This window comes from Temnothorax americanus, unplaced genomic scaffold (assembly GCF_048541705.1).
Source record: "Temnothorax americanus isolate GAGA-0224 unplaced genomic scaffold, ASM4854170v1 Scaffold5, whole genome shotgun sequence".
Classification (NCBI taxonomy): Eukaryota; Metazoa; Arthropoda; class Insecta; order Hymenoptera; family Formicidae; genus Temnothorax; species Temnothorax americanus.
The window spans coordinates 4184222-4210520 of NW_027509657.1; the positions used below are offsets into that span (position 1 = coordinate 4184222).

A 26299-nucleotide genomic window follows, 5' to 3' on the forward strand; every position below is an offset into this window, starting at 1 on the left:
TGTATTAAAATATATTCTCACACAAGAGCTCCCTTCTCTCTTCTACATTATGTCCAGTTTTTTGCGTCTGAAAAATAAAACATCGGAACTGCACAGAATCGAATAATTTTCGTCTCGATCGTTCGTGGAATGCCCGATGTACCTTGCATAGCAATTTCCCGTACAAATGCATGCACAATCACATGCTTCATGGGGTCGGCTTACTTTCATCCGGTAACCTTTGCGTTCTCCACGATGTTGCAACTGAGAATCCCACGATATCGAAGAAAATGTGGGGATACGCCCGATATACATATATATTTATGCGAGAAACGCATGTATTAGAAACGTATACTTATTCTATCTTGATTTAATTCACAATTGCAATTAAATTTATTTAATATTATAATAGAAAAAGTTTGACTTCGAGAACAAATAAAGATTAAAAAGACTCGTTTCCATCTCTTTAATTTTATGAGCGACATAAAATAGTTAATAATATTTTAATAAAAATGCTCTTTATTGAAATTAATTTGAAAAGTCGATACGTATATATTTAAATGGGACTATCCGCTATAAAATATCACAAAAATAGCGCTTCATCGTTGTATCTTATTCCATGAAAGACGACGAATTACCGGCAGAAACGGAAGAAACGGAGGGACAAAGGAGCGATTATCTTATTATCCAGGCTCGCGAGTGATAATGCGAATGCACCGCGCCATCGCTCGCGCGAGGAGGCAGGGGTCGGCAAGGGCGAGGAAATAAAAATGCAACGAAGTCGAGCCGGTTCGCTGGCCATTATTATTGTTGGCTCGTAACACGGGCGCGGCGCGATCCGGGCAAGGCGAACCGCCTGCATCCGAGCAGGAACTCGGCAACTCCGAAAGGTGGGCAGAAAGAAATTGCACGCCCGTGATATTTCAGGTCACCCCGACATTGTCGCCCGAGAAAACGCGTTACGTTATTGTCGTTCGAATTGACGGTATTACCGATTTTACCGTTGCCACGTCGTAACGTGTGCGACATCAGTTTGTCCTCGAGTAAAACCCGCTGAGAGATTAATATCCATCGAACACGACGACGGCAATGAGTGCGACTTGGGTCTTCTTTTTTTGGTCGTGTTTTATTTATAAAGGTATATTGAGTATACATTTCGTTCCGTATATAATTATGGCAGTAATATACAGACTCTGATTAGCTGCGCGTGACATCAACAGTATAAAAGTAGTCTAAAAACAGCTGCTGTAGAGGCAGTGTGGCATCGAACGTTCACTCTCCTCGTAACAGAAGGACGAAAAAACGAAACTAAACGCCGTCTTACCTAAGTAACTAACTTATGTCAATGTTTTATTTATGCCGGTGTGCCTCCCCAACACGTGAATTTCAAAATGATGACGATGGTGTGAATAAGTCCCAGAGAAAAGGCACTAGCGTCGTATTCTTCCAAATCCTCAACGAGAACGCGTTTACGTATCGCGTTTACTTGAACGCGTCGCTTTTTCCTTCTTTTCGTTTTACTCTTTCTCCCTTTCTTTTGTATAAAAAAAAAATCTTCGTAAAGAAATCCAAGTTACAATGACTGTGCATACACTCTCACGCTTACATTGAACGATATACAATCGAAGCGTGTAATCGACCTGCGTTGTTTCGTTCCCACGTGGAGAATGCTATTTGTTCAAGTATTCCTAATGTTCTCTATCGAACGCTACTAACGTTAGTCCTGCTCACGACCGATCTGTAGGCGAATGTTAATTATTTATCCCCTAAACTGCAAACAGTGGTTGACTCCGAAGGCATTGATCTAAATCTGACTGCGCTTTCGTCTCAACACGCGCGCGCGACAAGACAATACGGCCGCGCGCGATGCGGACGAGCGTCGTAAAGTAAAAAAAAAATCGGCCTCGCGGCGGGCAGTGCTATTCACTAATCGCACTACGCTAAAAATATAAGTTCGGGTCAAGACTCGGGATATTCCCGATGTAATTGTCATGCGGTACGATAGTCTAAGATAGTCGCTATTGTCGCGGTGATTATACCTCTAGTGACATAGTTGTAAATGTTACGTTACACAAAATATACGCTCAGCGTTAGGCTCCAACTTTTGATTTTTATATCATCGCAGAGGCACGGTCGTCCCATGAAGCGACCGTCGAATGGAAAACAACTCGGAAGCGGATTTGTACGTGGGGGCAGGAGGCACGGCAGTTTCGCGTTTCTCTTAGCGCATTTTTTACTGGCTTATCTTAGAAAACTATTCTAGGGAGACGAGAGGAAGCTTTAAGCGCTGTAACAAGCGAATCCTATCGGCTTCTTTCTGGAAGATATAGTTTGTTCACAATGCAAATTCACATTAAGACGCCTGAGAGTCTCTGCCAAATATGTTGACGAGCATATTTCAGTTTCCAACAAAAAATTGGAACTCGATTATTGTCGCTAATTTCCCGATGCGAATAATACATATATTCGTGTACATGTCTCTTTCCCGATAAAACAATGAATAATTATCCGAGATCTAGATATATACCGCAAGAGAAAAATTAAAAAATATAAACTTTCTTCATATTTTTCCATAATGGAAATACACACGTATAAGATATCATAAATGATTCATGATTAATCATACGAGAAAGTCTTTACCATGCATCGTCAATATTCATAATAACTAAGTTTAAATCTCGAACGTCCTTGATTAAGTACATGCTGATACTTGAGATTTCAAGGATGATCGTAACAATAAGGAATAATCGTACCGTAGTAAAAAACATTAATAAAAAAAATTTTACTTGCACTAAAAAAATCGACTAATAATATATATTAAATTTTTTAGCACATGTGTAATAAAAAATGTAATAAAAAAACATATGCTTATTATAGGAAATTCTTCGAGAAATGTAAATAAAAATTGGAGAAATTCGGAGCACTTCAAATTAAAGTTTGTCATTTAAACTTTTTTTTTTCAAGCGAAAGCTTCGTTTTTAGATATACGACCATCGCTGATATTTACGCACTGCAGGGACCCATATTTGGTATATAAGTTGACAATGTATTCGAACCCACTGTCTTTACAAGTTCATAAAATTCCGCCAAAAGTATACTACAAATCGCTAGATAACGATTTAACATATATTAACACATGTAAGCGAATAGTCAACGAGTGACTGACAAGTATAATAAAATTACACAAGATAATTCATCGAATTTGACAACTTAGATATGATGTCGTATAGAAATTAAAAATCTTTTATTTTAATTTTTTCAAAATAAATTATTATATACATAATTTTTTAAATAACGATCCTTACACAATTTTATTCCGATATAAACTGACTATAAAATATACATGTCTTAAAATCACACTACCAACTTTTGTTTCAAATTTTATTTATGTAAGGAAAAGTTAAAGAGAGTAATTTAAGCTAATCAAATTAGATGAATCATTCTGTATAAGACATAATTAATTTTCCAAAATCAGATCTGTAAACGGCGACACAATTCATCCTCATTGATATTAAAATCTAGATCAAAGAGAGCGATGTGCTATCAAAATAATAAATTCTCTAAATTATAACGTTGCAGTTGAAAACATACATATACATATAAAAAAATATAATAGCATTGAGAACAAACCTGTACATCAGAGAATACATGCTATTACAGGCCCACTTTGTAACTTTCTAACTGTAACTATTTAAATCTAACTCTATGATACAGCAATATATGGTATATCCTTTATGTCATATATCATTAATCGGTCTTTTTATGCATACGTTTTATGCAACTATATGGTTACCGTTAGGCTTTATTCACGCTATATAGACATAATTAGAAACCTAATCAGAGACTAGAAATTAGGGAGCCACTTTTGATTGGTCCGCCATTTTTCTTCAAAAACAAGAGAAAGAAAAAGAAAGAGATATATGAGAAAGAGAAAGCAATATGAATGTATATCGCTTTCTCTTTCTCTTATATCATTCTCTCTCGCAGGATTTTGAAGAAATCGCCTGATGGCTAGTCTCTGATTATAGAGTCTCTAGACACACACATAATAACAATCCAATTGCACTCCAGTCTGGCTATATTCATTAGTAAAGAATATTAATTAATGAAATAGAATTAAATAGAATTATTTACATTGCCAGTCATGTTCAAATATTAAAAATATATTATTTTAATATAAAATACATTTTTGTTTACTTCGCATGTGCAGTGACGAAAGAGTAATAACACTCAGGAGTCAACACTGCCAGTCCCAAGCCCGAGTAAAAGAGAAGAGTTCGTGGGCAAGGTTAGTAGCCTATCCACGATAAAACAAAAATGAATGCTCACAAGACAATAAGCCTCGGAAAAGGCGCTATAAAATTGGAAAAACAGACTCAAGCCTAATTCAAGAGAAAAATAGAAAATAAAATACATTCATTAAACAAAACGTATTCAAATGCAGAATTTTGAAAAAATTGAAACAAGCGCGACCGAATTACTGTATCTATAACGTGAATAAAACTTATATGTTAAAAAGTTACAGAATAGGTCTTCTAGTACCTACAAATAGCAGGAAGCTAGCTATGTAGGAACGTATACTATTAAGTAATAGCTTTTAAATACTGACATAATAGTGCACATTCTTACCATAAGTCAGTATCATGTCAATACTTAAAATTTCTTCTTCTCAATAATGTAATCTTATCTCGTGTCAAGATACACAGTAGTGTATGCCTGAAAATAATTCTACGTAACTCTGTTCTGATATGTATTTATTACAAAGTGCGTAAATTGCTACTTCTTTAATAATCTTTTGTGAAATAAACTTGCCAAGACTGTTATCTTTTTAAGAAATATTAGATAAACTTTTCCAGTAATTTGTAAAACGTATAAGGGAATGATCAAACCTAATATATAAAATTCGCTTATCTTCGAGATTATGTCCTTAGTCATAAATGACCACCTTCCATCACGTGCAAAAGGCTCTAATAAAAATATATTAGAAAATAATCACAGTTGCACGGAATTATCAAATTAATCCATCATGGGTATTGTACTAACATTGCTACTCGTTATTAATTATCGTTATCAAATATGCTACTGTGTATCTATTATCGATAAGTTGGTGTATATATATATATATATATATATATATATATATATATATTTATATATATCATTACAATCACAATATGCATGACACCCTATGCGAAAGTTTCTGATCGGAATAGAGCAGAAAACTTGTACTATGGTAAGACACAAATCGACGGTACGTAGTGACAGGGAAAAGAGTAATTCTAGCTGCATAATCCATTAGGATCAACGAGTCCCCTGGCAATGAGCTCAGCCGTCGCAGCATCTCCGCCACTTTGTTTACCACCCGACTGTTGCCCGTGCTCGCAGTGCGTACGTATATGGAACAAAAATTCGGCCTTATCTGTGAAGTCTGCGCGACACATTAAGCAAAAATTCCTCTCGGTGGTATAGGATTGCGCCGGTTGGACAGATCCTGGAAAATACGCAGCGGCGTGTTGTGGCGGCACAGTTCCTTCAACCAAATGAGACCTGCGATTGAATAAATATAATTGTAGAAAAAACGTTAAATTAAAATACAAGTATATTAATGTTGAAAATAAAGAAATATTAACCGAGCATGTGTCGTCCATTCCTCTCTAGTAGCGAGTGATCGTCCGCACAGCTCGCAGGCCCAACTCACTGGCTCCTCCTTCAGTTTATGAATGCTATCTTGACGAGATGGCTGTTGCTGTTGCGCTTGCTGCTGTTGCTGCTGCTGCTGTTGCTGCTGTTGATGTTGATCCGATCTTGGTGTGGTAGGCGCTGACAGAGGTGAAACGCCAGGTTTATGTCTGAGTTTGTTCATATGGATGACCAATTTGTCTCGACGCGCAAACGCTTTACCTACAACATGTATAGGATTCTTTATTCATCGCTTCCGTTTAAAGGTAGATGATCTGCGATTCAAAATAATGTGTATCTAATGATAGAATGTATTCTATATGATTTTCATACTTACCGCACACCTCACAAGAATATGGCTTCTCCCCAGTATGTATACGCATGTGTATGACAAGTTTATCTTTACGAGCGAGCCCCTTGCCACACACAGAGCAGGCAAACGCCTTCGTCGTTGGCTCGCCAGTGTTGGTCGCTTTCGAAACAGATCCCGGACGAACATTCACGCTGTTTGCCGTCGTTGTCCGTAATGGTTGATTTACTGCCGGTGCTCTACTTCCAAATTGTTGGTCCGTTCCAGGAAATGCTGGCATCATGCTGGGACGCATCGCAGCAGAGTAATCCGATGACCTGTGAAGTAAGAACCAATGATCGTATTGCAATATCTTTAGCTTGGAGACCGATAAAAATATAATTATGCGAAATTTAACGCAGAAAGCAATCATATAGCTTTAAAATAAGCGTAGCAAAATAAGATTTTAACGTAAGGATATTATAGAAAGTGTTTTAGGGAGCATTCCTTTTTTTGCAATATTTCTCTTCTATGAAGGTAGATCGTCAGATATTTTACGCAGAAACATTTATATATTTTAACAATTATAATCGAGCAACGACTCGAGAATATTTTTGACGGAAGATCTCGCTTCTAGAAAGCGATGCTTTAAGAAAGAACCGATCAAAGCACCCTTTATACGTACCATGTTCCAATAGACCTCAGAACTCTTACTCCATCATCGTAGCCGAGCCCGTCGTCTGGCAAGGTGAACGTGGGATTCGGTGGCTGCGGGGCCGCGTGAGGTCCAGCCAGAGACCTCGCCTGAGCGGCCTGCTGTGCCATGTGCTGCTGCAGTGCCGCGTGTGCCACAGTATGCGCTTCCGCGTAACTCGCGTGCTGCTGCTGTTGCCCGCCGTTTGACATCTTGTCCTTGTCCGTATTCTAAATTAAAACCGTTAATTGATCACACGTAGTGCAATAATTAATCCTTATTTATTTAACAACGCGACGAACGCCACGTGGCTCTCGATCAACTTCGCAAAAGTCTAACGAGATAGATAACTTTCGTCTCAGACTCACTTCATTTTCTTTTCCTATCGATACGGCACGTAACTCGTTAAAATATAGCTGTATATTTTCTAAATAAATAGATTTAACGTCTTTCAAAATGTTAATTTATTTCAAAATGTAATTACGAATGCAAGTTCATAACGGAGACACACGAATACTCGGCGTGTCTCGATTATGTATCGTCCTTTCTATGGCGTCAAACCGTCGTCTGACACGAGAACGGCGCATCAAAGATGGCTTTACGAAGATCCGGAAATCCGTGCGTATACTTCGTAGCCCGGAGTCCTCTTATACAAAAGCGATTGAAATACTATTGTTGCACAGACAAAAAATAACATAAAATAAAATTATTCAAAAATTGCCACAGAATAAGGATGTTTTTTCCTGTTATACAGTTCCATACTTGGTCATAATCTATTAATAATAACCGACAATAACAGTGTTCCGAGAGTATTGTTAGCTCGTATCGCTATTATCGCCTATATTATTGCACTTCTTTTAAAACGCTCATCGTGAAGTAATTATTTGATATTATCAACGATACTTTTCTCTCGTGTAATGGTCTAAAAATATATCAGTCATGTTTCAAATTTTTTTTTTCTCATGTAATAATCCTATCATCCGGATCCTAGCATCTCCATCCCGGCGCCAGCGTACGCTAAGCTCCGTCAAGGTCTCTCGGAGGAAAGAACAATGAGGAAAGCTATCACGCGCGTTAGGGAAGTGACTCTGGAGAATGCTCCAATCCAAATAATCGTCATCGTAATCCGTCGGTCAATTATTCTTTCACGCTCAATCCTGCTCACTGCCAATGGACTATCAATACAATTGTAATTTACGATAAAAGGACAAGAATCATTTCTGCGTTTCTGCAACTTTCTAAATGCACTAAAATAATCTAAAGTAATCTAAAAAATATATATATCGCGCAATAACGATTAGTGAGCAAGAGACGTTCCGGAAGTAGAGAGAGAGAAACAGAGTAGAGAAACAGAGCGAGAGAAAGAGAGAGAGAGAGAGAGAGAGAGAGAGAGAGAGAGAGAGAGAGAGAGAGAGAGAGAGAGAGAGAGAGAGAGAGAGAGAGAGAAGCCATCGCGCGAGTCGATCGTTCTCACGAAAGAAACGGGCGCCCGTCTTTTTGGACGCGCTTACCACGCACCAACGGAGTCCAATCCACGTTCCAAAGACGACCGTTGGGCTCCGGGAATCGAAGGGCCAGGAGAACACCTACGACCTGAGGGAGGCGGATTTTTCCCCAAAAAATATCGCGCGACCGAGATTTTTTTATCACAGCACCGATGCAGTAGCTCGGTAAGCTACGTAAAGTAGCAATAACGATGACGCGAAGCTGATGTTTATTTTCGGGGAGTTGAGAAACTCACGCAATATCAGATTACTCCGGATGTACCAGAGCGACGACAACCGGCACGCTACGGCGGGACAGTTCACTGTACAAACGTTAACACTGACATGCACGTTCGCGGGGCTCTTTACGCGCAAAAAGCTTGTACGTTGCGCTTTCGTGCTTTTCGCGACGCGTTCGAAGGAATATCCGCGGGTTCACGAGGCAGGAGAGAGCCGCGAAGCTGGCAGCTTCCACCGCAGCCGCCGCCGCCGCCGCCGATTCCCGGCGCGGGAGGATGCAAGGACAAAGAGGCGAAAAAAAAGCAGCCGACGGGCGCGCGGAGGGGATAAGCGCGAGACAACCGGGGAGACGTTTCCCTCGCCGTCGGACTGGGAGAGAAGAAGAAAGAGAGGAAAGAAAGACGGAACCGCGGGTGAAGGGGGAGAAGAGAGAGAGGAAGAGAAAGAGACAGAGAAGGTTCAATGGGAGAGAAGGAGAAACGGAGATAAAGACGGAGCGATGTATGCGTGCCGTGTGCGTGAAGACGACGGGGGCGGGAAGAGGGAAAGCGACGAGAAAAGAAAGAAGTAAGGCAGAGCCAGCCGGTGACACACACCGATGGAAGAGCGACGCGCGATACAAACGTTGCCGAGCGGAGGCTCCCCGCGGAATGCACCGCGCGCGCGGCCGGCCGGCGCGGAGCGACGGAGCGAAGAAGAGGCGAGCGAGCGAGCGAGCGCGCGCGGGGGCACGCCGAATACGACGAGGAGACGAGGAGATCGGGAAGCGACGCGACGAGGGGGGCCGGGAGCGGGAAGAGAGACAAACGGGGCCGGCCCGCTGGCCGACCACCGATCGGCAGAAAGGAACGCAAGGTGTGTGTTTATACGTGTATATATATGTATATATATATATAATATGTACGCGCGCGCGCGCGCGCGTGGGGCGATGATTCGTGTGTATCACTCTCTCTCGCGACGTGTAACGTCGCGCTGCTACGAGAGAAGGGAGGCTGGGAGATGTAACAGAGAGAGAGAGACCGAGAGAAAGAGAGGGAGAGAAAGAAAAAATGCGGGCGAGGAAAGAAAAGCCCGAAGGGAGAAGGGGACCGCCCCGGCGGGCGCGCTTGGAGGATAACCGACGACGCACGAACGCGACGCGTTACGATATACCGAGCGGATATCCCCGGAATGCGGCGAACCAACGGTCGACCGGACCGGAGGAAGCGAGACGCGAGACAACGAGGAACAACGAGGCGGCGTTAAGGGTGGACGCGTGGGGGTGCCTCTCGCTTCTGTCCTTCCTTTCCATTCGATTCCCTTTTCTCTCTCTCTCTCTCTCTCTCTCTCTCGTTCAGCGTATACGTATTATACGCGACTAGCGGAGCGAGCGATATCGGGATGCACGAGGAGGAGCATCGCCGTTGTGCGCGGTGCAACAGTGGTGGCGGCGACGGCGGCAGCGACCGGTGCGTCGGCCCGCTGACCTTGACACTGACATTGAGAGAGCGAGAGAGAGAGGGCGAGATCCTAGGAGAAGGGGGAGAGCAAAAGGGGAGGTAGAACTTACGCGCGCGCGCGCGCGCACACACACATGTCGCAAAGCAACACGGGAGCGATTCATGGGAGAGACCGGAGAGACGTCAGGGACGACGAGGACGTCGTTTCGCGATATTCCGGAGCGCGTCCGGCGACGAGAGAGAAGGAGAGAGTCACCCACGTAACGAGGCTGCGTCGATCTCGTCGGGGTATCCCGGGTTTCGAAACAGGTTTCTCGGCCGCGCGAGCTCACGGCAACTCACGTTGCACCTGTGCCTAGGACTGCCGAATCGGCGGGGCCCGGGGGAGAGCGGACGACTTGGGAGGAGGCGCGGTGAGGATCGAGCGATCCGGGATCGAAAGAGAGAGAGAGAGAGAGCGCGAGACTGGGAGGAGAAGAGAAGCGAGAGGAGGATGGGATTTATATGCCGTGTTCTATGACTAAACCCTTTCGGAACATGACGAACGAATGCATATTTGTAAAAGAAATGTATCTAAGAGAAAATTAACGCAACTGATAAGGAATGTCGCGAAACGACTATGATAACTCTAACATTATATAGTATTACGATTACGAATCCTTTTTGACAATGAATGTGACAAATGAATGAAATAGTAACGTGCGTCACGTTCGTATAAGAATAGATAAATAAGTAGCACAAGATAAAAGAGTGATAAAACTGAAGGGCATAAAACAGTGATAAAACAGAAAAAGGGACAGATGAAGAAAGATGAAGTGTAGGAAAGAAACGCAGCGAAATTAAGAAGGAAGCAGGAGTGTTACGTGACGAGAGGAGGAACGCGGCAGGCAGGTGAAAGAGAAATAAGTTGCAGAAGGAGATAGGAGGAAAACGGGGGGGAGGTGGAGGGGAGAGACAGTCGAGACAGCGAAGAAAGGAGTATACTTGTATGTACTACGACTTTCGCTTTCTGTGCGCGCGACGCGTCTCGCGGTCGCGACGCGCCGATCAATAGACGTCGCGACGTCGGTCGTCGCACACGTACATTCACACACAGACACATACACACGTACACACACCCTTTCTCTCTCTCTCTCTCTTTCTGTCTTACCCTTTCTCTCTCCTCCTATTTATCCCTCCTCACCTCCTGCCGGCCCGTCTACGTTGCGTACGCGAGGGTGGAATTATTGAGATCGCGCGCCGCCGGGTGCAGCAGACACGGAAAGGGGGGTCAGCGGGGGGGACCCGAGCACCTCTACTAGCTACCGATCAGTGACGCCCCCCCCCTGCGCGAGTTCCCTCTCTCTCTCTCTCTCTCTCTTCCCCCCCTACCCCCTCGTGATCACCATCCGACGGGACCCGTGCTCCCGTCCGACCGACCCTGTCCTTTTCATAGCTTGCCGCTACCAGGAGTACGGAAGAAAGAAAAAGATATGCATCTAGCGATACACTCCTCGCGCCATTGGTGCTTTAGTAGCTGATTCCTTTGGAGGCAATTAATTCATCAAGTTCATTTTAGTTTTATATACCTATTCAGTTGCAAGGTTTTTGGAAAAATGCTGAGCATCACTGAATTATCAAGTCATTATAAGGAGAAAGCAGAAGAGAGAAAAAACGTCGAGAGCGCTGCGTTAAAAAATCTTTTAAGTACGCTACACCGATACAAAATCGCTTTGTTTTGTAATATTGCGGCGCGTTTTTACGAAGTCGAAGAGGCTCGTACCATTTCGTACACCGGCAAAACAGCTCGGTCAGTTGTGATGAAATTGGACGTGAAAAAAACCGAAAATTTTATTTTCCCTCTTCCACGCAAAAGCAAATCCCATGACTGTTTTACCAATTTTGCCGAATCGAAAATCATTTCGATATCCGATACATGGACACCAAAGGGCATTATTATTCTCGCAATATTACAAATGTAATATTGCACAAATGTGAATAAACAAAAACTGAATAAAACACAATCCTGTTACACGTGCGATATATTATAACAACGTATGTTTGCTATGATTAAAAGTTCTATGCAATTTTAGGCAATTTAACATTGTCCTAGTACGTAGAGGAAAATTTCACTTGCCTGATTGTTAAGCGCAACAATGTTCTTCAACGAATCTGCATAATTCTTCAATACTGCCTCTGTGGATAAGCAGTTGATACGAAATTCGTAGAACATATCTAACTTGTAGATACATCTCTGACAAATATTTTTTGGCAGTCCATCCTCTTTTGCTATCTGTAATAAAATGATCTCATGTTTTCCTCTGTTTAAAACGGTGACTGGCGAAATTGTAAATCTGATTTCAGGATTCTTTGGAATTGACTCTCAATGATCTTTTTTTTTTTTTCAAGCTTTACGTTACGAGGACATGATAAAACGAAAGGAAATAAGTGCTAAGATAACGATCAAGAAAATCAATATGTTTTAATCGTAGAATTGTTAAATGTTCTTCTTAATGCAATAAAATGAACGAGTCATCGAAAATAGGAAAAAAATAAGTAGTAAGAGTTAAGGAATGAGCAAACCGATCAATCACAGCCAATTTAAAAACGATAGAAATACGTTTTCGACTTCGACAATTCTCGATTGATTGATCAATTCACTTATTTTATTTTTTATTTTTTTTGCGATTTTTAGTCACAAAAGTTCAAGGTATCAAATACTGGAGCATTGGAGCGTAAAACAAGGAGCTATTCACAAACCACGCCAACGCAGAAAGCTCTGCATTTGCACGTGCATGGCAATCAAGCGAGGCAATTTTAATTGTCCTTCAGGTATTCTTAACGATACCCCTTTTCTTAACAACTTGGGGGAGCTCCGATAATTCAACTCACAATTTTATCTCTCGCGAGGGGAACCTCCGTTCAGAAATATCTCTCGCGCACGTGGGGTAATTCTAGACTTCTAGAGGATCTCCCGCACAAAAGCTAGCTCGCGTCTCGAGATCTGTCGCGCGTCGCCTCGGCAAATTCGGCCGAAATACGACGGTCGTTTCGGGTCCCGGGGTCCCGGGCGGGCAACGCGGTGGCCGCGTACACGGCAAGTGTCGTTCGTCTGTACTCACCACGATGGGCACGCAGGAGCGTATTTTGAACAGCAGCTGCCGCTGCTCGCTCTCCTTGTCGAATATCTGCAGCTGGTGGCTGCTCTTGAGCGAGCACAGCCTGCAGAGCTCGGCGAAACCGAGGTCCTCGTTCATTGCCATTGTCGCGCGCGACGGGGAATGCAAAGGGTTATATATATATGTATATGTATATGTATACGCGCGCACACGCCACACGCACACACACACGCACGCGCGCGCGCGCGCGAGTCGCCGATCACCGGGAGATTAGGTTATGCCGCGCTGTGCCGCACGAATTCCGCACGCGCGTGCCGGCGGCACGGAAAATCACGGAATTCGCGAAAATACGCGGACGCGATTACTCGAATCACCGTGGGAACGTGGGTCCCCGCGCGCGGCGATTCCCCGGCTTTGGGAGGCTCAGCTACGAGCACGAAAAGCCGTATCGCGCGAGAACGAAAGAATCGAGCGCGGCCGATTCTGCTTTTTCTTTGTCGCTAGTCGCTACTGTCGGCCGCACACGCTCACGCACACCGTGCTCCACGTCGAGTCCCCGCGTGTCCCCGCGTTTCTCCGACGACTCCGACTCGACGCCCGCTGCTTTTCGATCCGACATATACGAGACGCTCTCGATACGAGATACAAACGAACGCCGCGACGCCGCGATCCGCGATCTTGGATCGAGGAGGACGACGAGCGAAAGCGCGAGCCACTTGTCAGATATATGTTACGTGTATATAAAATGTTCGGTTTTGGCACTATCGGAGCTAATATTTCCGTAGATTGGGACAACTGACAAATTTTTACTTTGTCGGCAAGCACGGACGCGACAAACATGGCGCACAATACGGAACGCTCTCTACCGATAACCGAATGAAGCGACTCGAGAAACGGGGCATTCCCGCGCCATCTACCGAACGCAGAGGATGACTACGTCGTTTCGCTCGGTAACCGCACATGGTTTGCGTCCGTGCTAATGGTTCGTGTCCGAACTGGCCAGCTGGAAGAGATATTCTGGCCGCCGCGGCCGCGCTCGGCAAGCTTCGAGCGAGGAGAGAAGAATATATATATATATATATATATATATATACGCTAGTGAAACAATAAACTCAGTAAAATTTATTATCAACTATAATAGTTCATTATTCAACACTGAGATCCACGAGTCAAATACAAACGCAAATAACGAGGATATACAAAAGTATATCGCGCTAAATAGTTGTTTCTCATTAAAAACCGCGTTTCTTGTCGACACTGGAGTTCCAGATGTATATGAAATTCAGATAAAACGCTAAATAAAATACTAAAACTTATCAATCCTTACTCGTACTATAATACTTGATTATATCTTGCACTGAGATCCACGAACCGAATATTAACGCTAATAACGAAAATATAAATAGAAAAGAGTTTTTCCATAGCCGCCATTTGAAGGTGCCTAAATGGCTCTCCCAACACGAAATCGTCTCGACGACAGCTGGAATACTGATGCCGAGGATAGAAAAGAATATTGCGCCGACTAGGGAAATGAATGGATCTAAATCGGGCACTGACACCGCCATGGCCACTGTAAAAAAAAAAAAGAATAATATATCACAAACACATCAATCCATTATCTTCTGACTTCGAAGCTTACATTCATATTAAACTTGCATGTAGAACACATCTTAATTATCAAGAAATGTTATCAACGAGCATGACATTTTTATTGTACTTAAAGGAAAGATAAAAGAGAATAAGCTGCAGATAGACTACACATTTTTGGCGGTATTTAGATATTCGTGACCGTGTTTACATGATCAGATGACGTATCGGCAGCTTCTAATAAGTGGAAAAAATCTATCAACGATGAGAAATGGAATAAGCGGACCAAAGTGCTGGGCCGAATCTATTGCACCAAACTGACCGAACGAAAAAGCTGACCCGAACCGAAACGGGCAGACAGGCAGACAATTCCTTTCTTTCTCGATGCACTTGGTGATGAAAAGGCGCGTCACGCGTACATGCACGCGGAGTAAGTGGGTGACACCGATCATTCGATCGTCTCACCGATCGGGTCTCCGACCGACCTCCTCTCTACCAGGAACGCGTGATTCGTCGCGGTTTTTCCGTCTCGCGATCGCTGGAATATCGTTCGCGGCAAAAAACGCAAAAAACGTAACCGGAAAAGGTTACGGGAAAGCAGCGTTTAGCTCTATGAGGCACGTTGATATGAAAAACACGTCTCTTTAAGTATTCGATGAATATCTAACCATTTCGCTAGACTCGTTGTTGCAATCGTGAGAGATCAGAGTTGTATCTCACGCAACACAAACCCCTCGATAAAAAAGTAAAAAAAAAAAAATTTGTTTATTGCGATATCAGTTACGTTACTTTCCTGTTTTAAATGTATAAATCTGTAATTTGCGTCTCAAAGAGTTAAGATAAAAAAGAAAAGAAAAGAAAGAGAAAATTCTCTCCTAGCGCGAAAAAGAAAATTCTATAAAATGGATTCTAAATAAAAAATTGTGTACTCTTAATTCTTTTTAAAAACTACATATTTTCTAGAGACCCATTTGTGGATACGAAAGAATACACGTCGCGCTCAACGCGATACAGACGACTTATGAATCATCCGCTTATAAAAGCAACAGTTGCTTTCCTGTATCGAATTATTTCTATATTTTCTGTTATCCTTTCCAATCAGGTAAAGAACCACCTACGCATGGGACGACCGGTTATTCGTGTTTAATAATACTAGCCATATAGTCGCTCGCTTTGTATAGTCAAAGGATTTTATCTTCGCGTGTATAGCCGAAATATGTTGAATATATATTCATAAAATTGAATTATATAGTATTCTCTCGTCTGAAGTACATTTTAATAATTTGTTTATAGCTCAGACTGTGAATTTGTTTCTACCTACAATTAAGCTATTCAGATTTAACTACAGTAATGGTATGATGTAAGGTACTTTACCTGTTAGCATAATTATGAATACCCTCATCGACGTCTCGCCGATGGCTGCATACTTATGACTGAACCTGTGCGTTATGCCATTCCATATGATCTCGAGCGGCACGAAGAGCTGCAGACCGTAGGTAAAGAGAACGGCCGCGGCAATGAGGATCTTCACCACCTGGGCTAGACTAAAACATAGCTTTTCGTCGGTCTACAACGCGTATATCAAAACGACATACTAATATTTAGCGAAAGAGAGCTGTGTTCTCACTTACGTTTCCTCCGTTGGCAGATTCAACGTGATGCTGGCCTCAGAATTTTCGCCGTACGCGAGGTAACCGAACACTCCCATCATGGCGTACAGACACACGACTATCGTCATCGTGACGTTGAGTACGCTAGGGCATCCCAGAAAGTGATGCGGTTGTTTCATGTTGTTCGCCACGGGCATCACCTGCGATTGCAATCGTACTGGGTTCGAAGAGCGTTCAAGAATACGAAAGACGCAAGAGGGACGTTAATTGTGAATCATTTACTTATAAAAGCAGCAGTTGCTTTCCTATATTGAACTATTTCTATTCTTTGTTATCCTTTCTAATTAAACAAAGAATCACCTATGCTTGCGACGACTAATTACTCGCGTTTAATAACACTAACCGTCACCGTGGCAGTTGGCATTGGAACTTACAACGCCGATACCTTCGATGGCGAATATCACAGTCGCGAAGAAACGGGGCAGCTCCTCCACCCGGGCGATTAGCTTCTTATTCTCTAACGATAGTAGATTGCTACTACTAAAGACGTAGTAGAGTGTGATCGTGAAGCCGGACATCATGAAGATGTTCGCCAACATCGAGAACGGCATCATATATTTCAAATCGCGCACTTGACCGAGCAGTATCAACGCTGGGATCAGCGAGAGGATACACAACTGTATATCTATTTCTCTCTTGGTGTAGAAACTCGCGATCTGAAAAGAAAACAAAATGCTCTAACGCGGAAGATCGATTCGATCACACGACTTATGCAAGGGCTCGGGTCGATTTCACGTATGGAACGAGTGAGACGGGGGACATTCGCAAAAAGAGGTAGAACATTCCTCCAAGATGCGATGCCCGATCGAAATTATTTGATGTAATTCTTCTTATTATTGTATTGTTTAATTAATAAAACATTTAATACTTTATATTTCTGTAATTCTGTGTCCACATTTATGTTTTAAAAGTCATTCTGACTTTTTTTAAGAATTATCATTATTTTTGTTCTATCGTTTGGATTCTTCCGAATAAACTCAATTGTAGTGTAATATACGTATCTCGAGTTATAATTTTCTCATACATTTTTATAAAGACAAAAAAAGCAAGACTATTTGAGTATAATATCTTAAAGAATAAAAATTATCGTAACAATCCATAAACATCGCAAAACGTCAATCAATTAATGTATCGACGTAAAAAGATAGATAATGACTGTGGATGTGTTTGCAATACACAATCAATAATTACGTATAAAGAGGAAGAATTTTATAATGCTATATAAAAATGTAATAAGAACTATTAACAATAATTACAATCTAACAATAAGATATCTGATAAACTACGCGATAATTATCGTATCATCAAATTATATTTTTATTATTGTTTCACTAACAATAACGCAAATATAAACTACACTAAAGTTATCTGCTGATTGAAGAGTGTAATAGTCATCGCGCGTAAAAGAAAAAACATTTATTCGATATCGCGAAATCATAAAAATTGCAGAGCGACAGTTAATTCATCAAAATAATCTTGTAAAGTATCTTCGCGCGAGCTATTAATTTGAATATCAGTTTCCCGCCTTCTTTAGTTCTCATCTATCCCGTTAATGTATATATCTAATATTTACGGTAAATAATGAGAAAAAAATTAACATGATAAATATGATAAATAGTATATCACTATATGTAAGACATCTTCGTACTCATTAGACTTACATTAGATTGTATACATGTTGGTACAAGTCTAATGACAGACAGAAACTCATTGTTGTAGCGGAATGAGGCAAAAATGTATTAATAAGTTGCGCTCGTCGCGCCAAACGGGTCTTAGCATAGATAGACGACCTTGCTGTTATGAATTATGCAAGATGCATACCTGTTGAATGGTCTTAGCAATAAACACGATGTAAACGCATGAGCCGCCCACGTATGTCGCGCACAGCGCCGTGTTCACGAACATCTTGCTGCCGTTGGCCCAAGGCCTGATCGGCTTCGGCCCACAGAGAAAGGCCGCGTACGCTGTCTCGGCGTACGACAGTTGTGGCGTTTTGGTGCGCCGGCAGAGCACGTGAGACGTGCGCACCAGTATGTGCACACAATGTGAACAAATTATGCCGATTATGATCGTACCGATCCCGCCGAATAGCAGCCCGCCGTTCTTTATCGCGTGCGGCATAGCCAGGATTCCTGTCCCCAGAGAGGACTTCAGAAGATGCATCATGGAGCCCAGGTCTCTGAAACGCGCGACAAAACGTGGAGTTATGTTACTTACGCTTGTTTCTTCTTTGCTACATGTGCAAAATGCAATTGGTTATAGAAAATGGCGCATATGTTACCGATAAAATTTGATTAAACGAGATTGGAATAAATTTATTTAGTATGAGACTAGATAAACCTTGTATTCGTGAAAAAAATTGTTCTCAAAAAACAATTATTTTCTCTAATGTATATTTTGTAATGTTCTATATATTTCCACATTATATAAATAATGTAAATAAATTTGTTTAATTAAATTTAAATAAATTTAAGTGTAAATTAATTTATTATTGCAAAAGTACTTTGTCGTTATTATTTGAATATATACAAATCATTAACGTGCATTTCGATCTTAATTGAATGATTTCCTATCGCATCTAAAGGCAACTATATTTTCATATTTTTGAATAAAAATGTAGAAAGTTATTTTCAAGATTAACTGATAAGTTTGCATCTTTTTATAAATGCATATAATATTATTACGGTCATAATATATATATAGTTTACGCCTATGCATATGTTAATGTGTATGTTAAATAAAAAATGTTGCAATGCGCGGTACTTTGTCGTCAGAATATAATTGCTTGACACGTGCCGATAAAGACTTTAAAACGAAACTTACGAAGGTTACTTACGAGGAACTTACGGTTTGCGAAGCGAAAAATGTACGTAAAATTATGCAAAAAATATTCCTAGGCACAAAAGATCCAGTCTGTAGGGCGTATATAGGCACATTTTCTATTTACTTCATTGTTATTATAATGGTCATGACTCACTTAAAATATATGAAACTTACGAAGTTGAACGTCGCTTATCGCGATGCTCAAAAGGATCGTATAGTTCATCCTTTTCTTTATATTCGCCAATATTCGGGGCTATCTTCGTGCTAAAAACGAAAAAAATAAATTATTATATAAAGCATTAAATAAAATACAATGAGATAAGTAAGAAATATAATAACATATCTATATACAATTATGGGAGCATTAAAGAATTCATGTTTATAATAAAAGACGCTTTTTTTGTAATTTTTCCCGATAAAAAAGAAAATATATTTATGCAATAATAATTTACTTCTCATAAAAAAAATTCTTGTCTCACTGAAAAGTCACGTTGCTTTTTTTTACTGCAAGTTCCACACACATATCGTAATATTGTAAATAAATTAAATTCTAATAAAAATACACTACTATAACTATCGTGTTAAATATAACTTTGGATAGTTTTAATGAGAATCTTGAAAATTTTTGTAGTGTTATTTGCCATTCTACCTGTCAAGTTTTACAACAAATATTAATAAAAATTAAAAGAATTTCAATCAAGTGTTATAGGGAAAAACCAAGTTGATACAACGCGTTTGCCATCGTCGCATAAAACGCGATACAATCGCATTCCAGCCGACGATTATTCTTTATCAATAATGATTACTTTTGCAGACACTGCGTATTCAGAAGTCGCCGCGGCGTTATCTACGATTGACGCGTATGTCACTTAAAGATGACATACTCTGCTCATTAAGCAAGCCGTTGTCGATCATTTAATTGTTATCTGCACGATTTTAACATAGTTATCATGCATGAACAATATCAGCAAGATCTTTTACGATGCAATGAACAAAATTTACATTCTGATTAATCTTTGTATATTTTGTTGTTTGGATCATCGTGTAAATAATACAGCATTGGACATTAATGATATAAGGGAAATACCTGCTACTGAATTCCGTCATGGGATTGCCTGATTGCTCTTTCTCCTTTCGACCCATGGTGATTCTGTAAAAATAACAATATCATATAAAAAACTGAAAAAGAAAAATTTATTTTTAACTACATATAGTAATAATTAAATCATGATATGATATAAAAGTGAATTATTACGTTAATATTAATTAATTGTTACAGAATTAAATAAATAAATTCTTTGTATATTTTTATAAGCTTACTATTTTATTATGAGAGTAAAATTGTACGAATATGAAAATAAACTTGAAAATAATTTATTATTCCGTAATAGCAAAAAATGCGTTATTCACATTCACATCAGTTCTGTCTTTTAATTTTCGTTAATGTGAGATGAGTTGTCGAAAAATCAATAATCTTAGGTATAAAATGAATTGCCGGCGCATCAAATGAGATAAGCGTTATCGGATCAAGCATGTTGGAAACGGAAGGCTTCCTCGTTGTCGTATCATATTGTAAATATAAATCAAACAGCTAAACAAATACTGGTTGATCGCGATTTTTTTATGTTGACGTGAATCAGTGTAACAATCAGTGCAGCTTTCAAAAAAATAAACATGCTTTTCCCATAAGCGATTGTAACTTTTCTTTATATTTAATTATTAATACTATAAGCGATATTATGTTGGTGAAGTCTTTACACTCGTAGGTCTGCATTGCGAAAAAAGAAGTTTACATTAATAAGATGTATTATTAACACTGCGCGGACACCGTATTTTTGGAGCACTCACTCGGACACCCTGGGACTTTTAAGTCTAAAAGGTTTTTGAAAGCGGTTCTGTGTTACAAAAAAGTCTATAAACGTATCTTTAAGGTTTCAAAAAATGATTTCTATACTTACATAGGCCAGAACTGTTGCAAATTTTTTTTTAAGTGTTGAAACGTCAGAAGACAATTTTAAAATACGCAAAATCGACTGTGCCGTAAAAAGCCTACAGTGTCCGCGCAATGTTAATTATACGCTATACTATAGCTGCATTATTAACATTCTTTGATAAAAAAAAATGCTAAGATCAAAGTCAAGTCACGTTCTGGATTAACTAATTGCAAGAATACATATATTACACTTTTTATTTCCGATAACTGTATGAGTCGGTATTAATTATTAACAAATACTTGAATTGCAGAAATCCGCGAATTTCAGAGAAGTTCTCCCTCTACAATTCAAGTATTTCAAAATCGCTTTTTGATAAGATTAACACACTGCAATGAAATCTTGGATATATATCACTTAATTTGCCACTTATAATTTATATAACTCTCAAATAAAGAAATAATTGATAAAAAGATCGAATATCAATTTTGTTTAATCAGATGCAAGAATTTAATAAAGTAATTCTGTGAAAAATTGGTTGAAAGTTTATCGGTGAATCGCGATTTAATAGTTCAAGGTTTGCACTCAATTATTATCGATCATCAATTTTATCGGATGTTGTGATTTACTCTGAGATACAGAATATTAATAAGAACGATAAAAGGAAATTTGGACATGAAAAATGCAGCAAAAAAAGATGCGAGTTTCTAAAGACTTATCGACAAATGGCCGGTTACGTAAAAAAAAATTTAACATATATTATATATACACGATACACATCTGACAAATGAATGTTATACGATGCTTCGCCTTGACCAATTTTCTTAAAAAGTTTCTCCCAAAGTTTATTTGCCAACAAAAGCCATGCGCGCTGTTCCGACGACCGATGACGAAAATTCTTCGTGGATTGCGACCCGACACTCGACAGACAACCCGAGATTCGCGTGGGAAATTAATGAGAGATAAAAAAGTCGGAGTTGTGCAAGACGCGGCCCCCCTGCGCTCAAGATTGCAGCCAGCCGATAGCGACCGATTCTTGATCTGCTTTCGCCATTTTACGGCGAAAAAACGGCAGGAAAAAAACTCCATATTACGCGAACGAACCGGAGTGACCTCACTCGGCAGTGATAAATGGACCTGAATGTAGATCCTTGATTGATTAAGCGACTATACGCAGCGCATATATAAGAGATTTCAACGCGAAGGACTCGCACAATTGAAAACTCATACATCTCATACATATTCCACGAGGAGCAAAGAATAATGCCGACAAAAGAATACAAGGACAATCTACGGTTGCAATTTGCGGAGGTAGAATTTAATCATGAAAAAATATCGAACATTATAAGAATTATAACAAAAAATTTAATATTATAATATATAATAATGACTGAGAGAGCATCCATGTATATAAGTGGATGTAATTAATTACGTCTGCAAATTTTTTTATGCAATTTTGACTAATATTTAAAAATTGTAGAATAATTATAAATTCGACATTTTTAAAGGCTAAACTGTATAATAATTTGATTAAAGATCCAATTAAGGGGTTTTAATGTTTCCGATAATATATATACTTAGCGCTTTAACTAATGATATCAAAAAAAGGAGAGAAAGAAATCTCTCTTCAAAAAGAATCAATATCTATTTTTATTTCTAATTATCACTATAACATGTCATATCGATATGACGTAGCAAGATCTGTCGACATATTTTGTTAATCGTAACGGTTCTTTGTAAGTTAATCAGCAAATTAGTTGTACCGAGATAGATTACTTCGCAGAAGTCTTACAGATAAGCTTTGCATCAAGACCAAGTCAAGTGGACACAATTCTTATTATTTGCAACGCGATTTCGAAAGAATTTTATCAAGTGATATATACACCTTTGTCTTCTTCAGCAACTTTTGTTATGTTGTGACTAGAAGCGTCATAACTTTTTTGCAACTTTTAATTTGCTATACAACTGTCTGTTGTAAAATTGTCTTTTACAGTCAAGAAGTAATTATTTGAATAATTACTGTTTTAAATACTCGCTTACAATAGACAATATTATCTCTCTTAGAAATTGCAAGTCATCCCATTATTACAAAAGACTATTTGTATTCTACGGCAAAAAATTGAACAGTGTGATAGTTGAAACTTTCTAACTTTCACAAGTTAGGATTATTTACAAAAAAAACGGCCGATAATACGTTGTAAATTCCTGCAAAATATATTTACCTGCACTGGCACTGAACGATTAATGCTTGTATTATTCCAATAATTTACTGCAGATAGAATAACTCACGACGCGATTAAATTTTTTAAGCAAGTCAGTAAGTTAACGCAGTCACTTTATATCACGTAAAGTGTTTTATCGCAGAGCGAAGTATCTTTCGAACCGTGTGGCATTTTCAAAGATCCCGCGATCGCTTCCAGTACGCAATAGCTAAAATTTGATATTTGATAGCAACATAAATATCTACAATGATATTTACAAGTACAAGTATGTAAATATTGCTCTTCATTTTTATCGAATATATCATTTATCGTGTTAATGTTCAGAATAAGAATAAGTCCGCGTCGAGAACGAGATCATCTTAAATCAATGATTATCTTATCGATCACACAGCACAGATTGTTATCGCCCGAGTCTGTTATCAGCTTACAGGGTAAATTTTTGCTGTGATACAATTCTTTATAAAAAAATTAATGAACGTAACTGTCGAACGTCACATTCTATCTCTTGGAAAATATTAGCATAGCATTCACGAATGCTTATCATGATTCAGATGTGTAGTATAATAATACGATTTATATACGCGATATCTTGGTAGTGTTGAATTTTACTAAGAAATTGTTCGATAAATATAAGTCAATTTTTATCAAAACTTCTCTAATCAGAAATATTTAATTATTTCGGAAAAATAATTAAACTGTACGTCAGAAATATTTAATAATAAAAAAAAACTTTTTGTGTTTTACGTTAGAATATAAAGTTATAATAAAAGCATTCTTAGATTCTTACAAATTGCATTTACAAAACACTAAAATTGTTTTCAAATTATTTTCAATTTTACTTTATTACTTAAAGATTTTGTCTTACAATACAATTCCAACTCTGACGCACAAAAAATCGGTCATTAAAATTACTCATAAAGATCTCGTAAAGAGTCTCTAAGTAAATCTGCAAATATAATCATCGAGAAGAATGTTTGTGGTATTTGCCGCACGTGCAGGCAAATTAATCTATACAGTCTTTTAAATGGAAAAAGAAGCTTATTTATACGCCACTTTCTTTCGCTTATTGCTTATGCGTTGATAACTTATCAATTACTATAACGTAACATGTTCAAGTGATACACTAGGAGAAAAAAGTAATACCACAACTAGAAAATTGAGAAGAATTAGCATGTCAACTATGTATTATGAAATTGTAGTAAGAAAAATAAGTTGTACGAACTAAGGGAACATAATAATTGTCAATTATTATGTTCCCTTAGTTCGTATCTTACCACATTTTTTGTAACAAAAATGTGGTAAGATAAAATACAAAAAATAGTAATAAGATAGTTTTATTAAGAAAAAATATATTATTAACACAAAAATGTGTCATGGTACGCTATTATGGTATAATGACAGATTCAAAAAAAAAATATTTGAATTGAAAGAACATAGTTATCATGACTTATTGTACAAAGCCTGTATAACTATATATATTATAATTATTTTGCTATTATATATATATATATATATATATATATATATATATTACTATTTAATAGTATTGAAAATTTATTACTATTTATTATTATATTCAATTTATTACTAATTAAGTAATATGCAACTACTACTTACATATAATGTTAATATTCAACGTCATTTTTTGTCGTAACTATATTTTAATCATTCTCAAAAAATTACTCTCATCCTCATGACATAAAAATTATTTGCGGATATTTAAATCCCAGTATTATTACATTATAGGTGGCAGAACTAATTTGTTTTCTCTGAATGTAAACACCTGACCTTCTTATATAAACATGCCATTCGTAAGTTAAGACCTTCGTCGCAATCTTCAGACGACGATTAGATAAAAAAATATATTTTCATAAATTTTCGAATAATTTGCAATGTACGTGACTTGCGTCGTTAAAGTCATACTTACTTGTGTGTATTGAGACGTGGACGCGAACGTAGATGCTTAATTTACGAAGAACGTTTATTTCTTTCTCTGACGACGTTGGAGTACATCGAATCCTTACATTGTCATTCTGCTCAAATGAAAATATTGGTCCTCTTGTTTAAAAAACGACGCTTTACTTTATTATTCTGGTTTAGACTCTCGTTTACTCGAAGGCCTTTATTTTCTCTCTGTCTCTTTCTGTTTTCCCTCTTCTCATGGAGCACGAGACGCTCACGTGAACTTCGTGATCGAGTGAGAGCTGTTAAGTTCTATCCAAGGTCTCGTACCCTTCTGCCTCTTCCTTTCTTAAAGGCCTATATTTATAATATAACGAGATAATGACTTATCGGCGGATTATTAAAGCTATCCAGGTGTGATTTACAAGATTCCCAGACAAAATCCAGACGATCCTGATAAATCCCGCAGCTTACAATTGTGCAAAGAAGACAACGACCGGTTGATCCTCTTGGTGACCACTATCTCTTATCAATGTCGCAAATGTGCGTCGCGCGAATTTCTCAGCGAGATTGGAAATAATTCGAAGATCGCACGCTCGCGCTGCGAGGTGACGATCAGGTAGATTTCACCTCGGCGACGATGGAAACTCGTGCGTGGTTCCACCATAGAATTTCGCGGTTCCGAGATAAACTGTCTATAATAACTCATCTGCAGGTGTTGTCCTTGAATTCCATCGGAAATTATAACCGCCGTTTCCGCAATAGTACAATCACAGGGTTTAGTCTCACGACGACGGATTTATGAGTGCTGGTAACCATCCGGAAGATTGATGACTTCTTTCCGTCTGAGACCACAAAGTAGCCGATGAACACAGGGTAATGGATAAATAACTTTCGTCGATTTCGCGGGATAATGCCATGGGCTTCTTTTTTCTGGTCTGTCACTGAGGGAAGGAGGGAGGCAATAACGACGAGTAACGAGACGAAATTAACGTGAAACGGTGACAGACCGCACACGACTGGGCAACTTCCTCGGCGTTAGCCAGGTATATATACGGACAGTCAATACACGTGAGTGACTACCACGAGCATGAGCTTCCTCACTCGTGCGAGTACAACAGAAAGGGAGGGAGTAGATAGTGACAGCATGTAATGTACTCGAGTCGACGTTACTTTGAAGTGCGCACGATAAACGACATGGCAGGGATTAAACCCAATGGATTTGCTTGCCAATGTTATAGACAAAAAATTGCTTCGTCCGA

At 39.2% G+C, this 26299-nt stretch overlaps 2 protein-coding genes across 3 annotated transcripts; both read right to left on the minus strand.

Moving 5' to 3' along the window:
- Positions 1 to 74: 74 nt before the first annotated feature.
- Positions 75 to 13692, minus strand: LOC143903762 (uncharacterized). Its single transcript, XM_077417653.1, has 6 exons — positions 12906 to 13692; positions 11921 to 12076; positions 6633 to 6871; positions 5996 to 6285; positions 5610 to 5880; positions 75 to 5526 (listed from the first exon to the last, which is right to left on the minus strand). Exons 1-6 carry the CDS (start codon positions 13044 to 13046, stop codon positions 5259 to 5261), a joined length of 1365 nt encoding a protein of 454 aa, XP_077273779.1. The 5' UTR covers positions 13047 to 13692; the 3' UTR covers positions 75 to 5258.
- Positions 13693 to 14001: 309 nt separating this feature from the next.
- Positions 14002 to 26104, minus strand: LOC143903761 (proton-coupled amino acid transporter-like protein pathetic). Of its 2 annotated transcripts, none has more exons than XM_077417651.1 (8): positions 25063 to 26104; positions 20070 to 20132; positions 19157 to 19246; positions 17981 to 18338; positions 16534 to 16815; positions 16121 to 16299; positions 15864 to 16033; positions 14002 to 14472 (listed from the first exon to the last, which is right to left on the minus strand). In XM_077417651.1, the coding sequence occupies exons 2-8, from the start codon at positions 20123 to 20125 to the stop codon at positions 14219 to 14221; spliced, it is 1389 nt and encodes a 462-aa protein (XP_077273777.1). In that variant the 5' UTR covers positions 20126 to 20132; positions 25063 to 26104; the 3' UTR covers positions 14002 to 14218. The 2 variants fall into 2 exon arrangements, with proteins under 2 accessions (XP_077273777.1, XP_077273778.1); XM_077417652.1 differs by lacking the exon at positions 25063 to 26104 and adding an exon at positions 20941 to 20995.
- Positions 26105 to 26299: the final 195 nt, after the last annotated feature.

Excerpts from the sequence above, each read along its gene's own strand:
- LOC143903761 (XM_077417651.1), bottom strand. The coding sequence starts at position 20,125 with ATGGGTCGAAAGGAGAAAGAGCAATCAGGCAATCCCATGACGGAATTC. Across the intron at positions 16,816-17,980 it reads TTGCTAAGACCATTCAACAG|ATCGCGAGTTTCTACACCAA; the intron begins GTATGCATCTTG and ends TTTTCTTTTCAG. Across the intron at positions 16,034-16,120 it reads AATCTGCCAACGGAGGAAAC|TCTAGCCCAGGTGGTGAAGA; the intron begins GTAAGTGAGAAC and ends GCTATGTTTTAG.
- LOC143903762 (XM_077417653.1), bottom strand. The coding sequence starts at position 13,046 with ATGGCAATGAACGAGGACCTCGGTTTCGCCGAGCTCTGCAGGCTGTGC. Across the intron at positions 12,077-12,905 it reads GCTCCTGCGTGCCCATCGTG|ATAGCAAAAGAGGATGGACT; the intron begins GTGAGTACAGAC and ends ATTTTATTACAG. Across the intron at positions 6,286-6,632 it reads CTGAGGTCTATTGGAACATG|GTCATCGGATTACTCTGCTG; the intron begins GTACGTATAAAG and ends CTTACTTCACAG.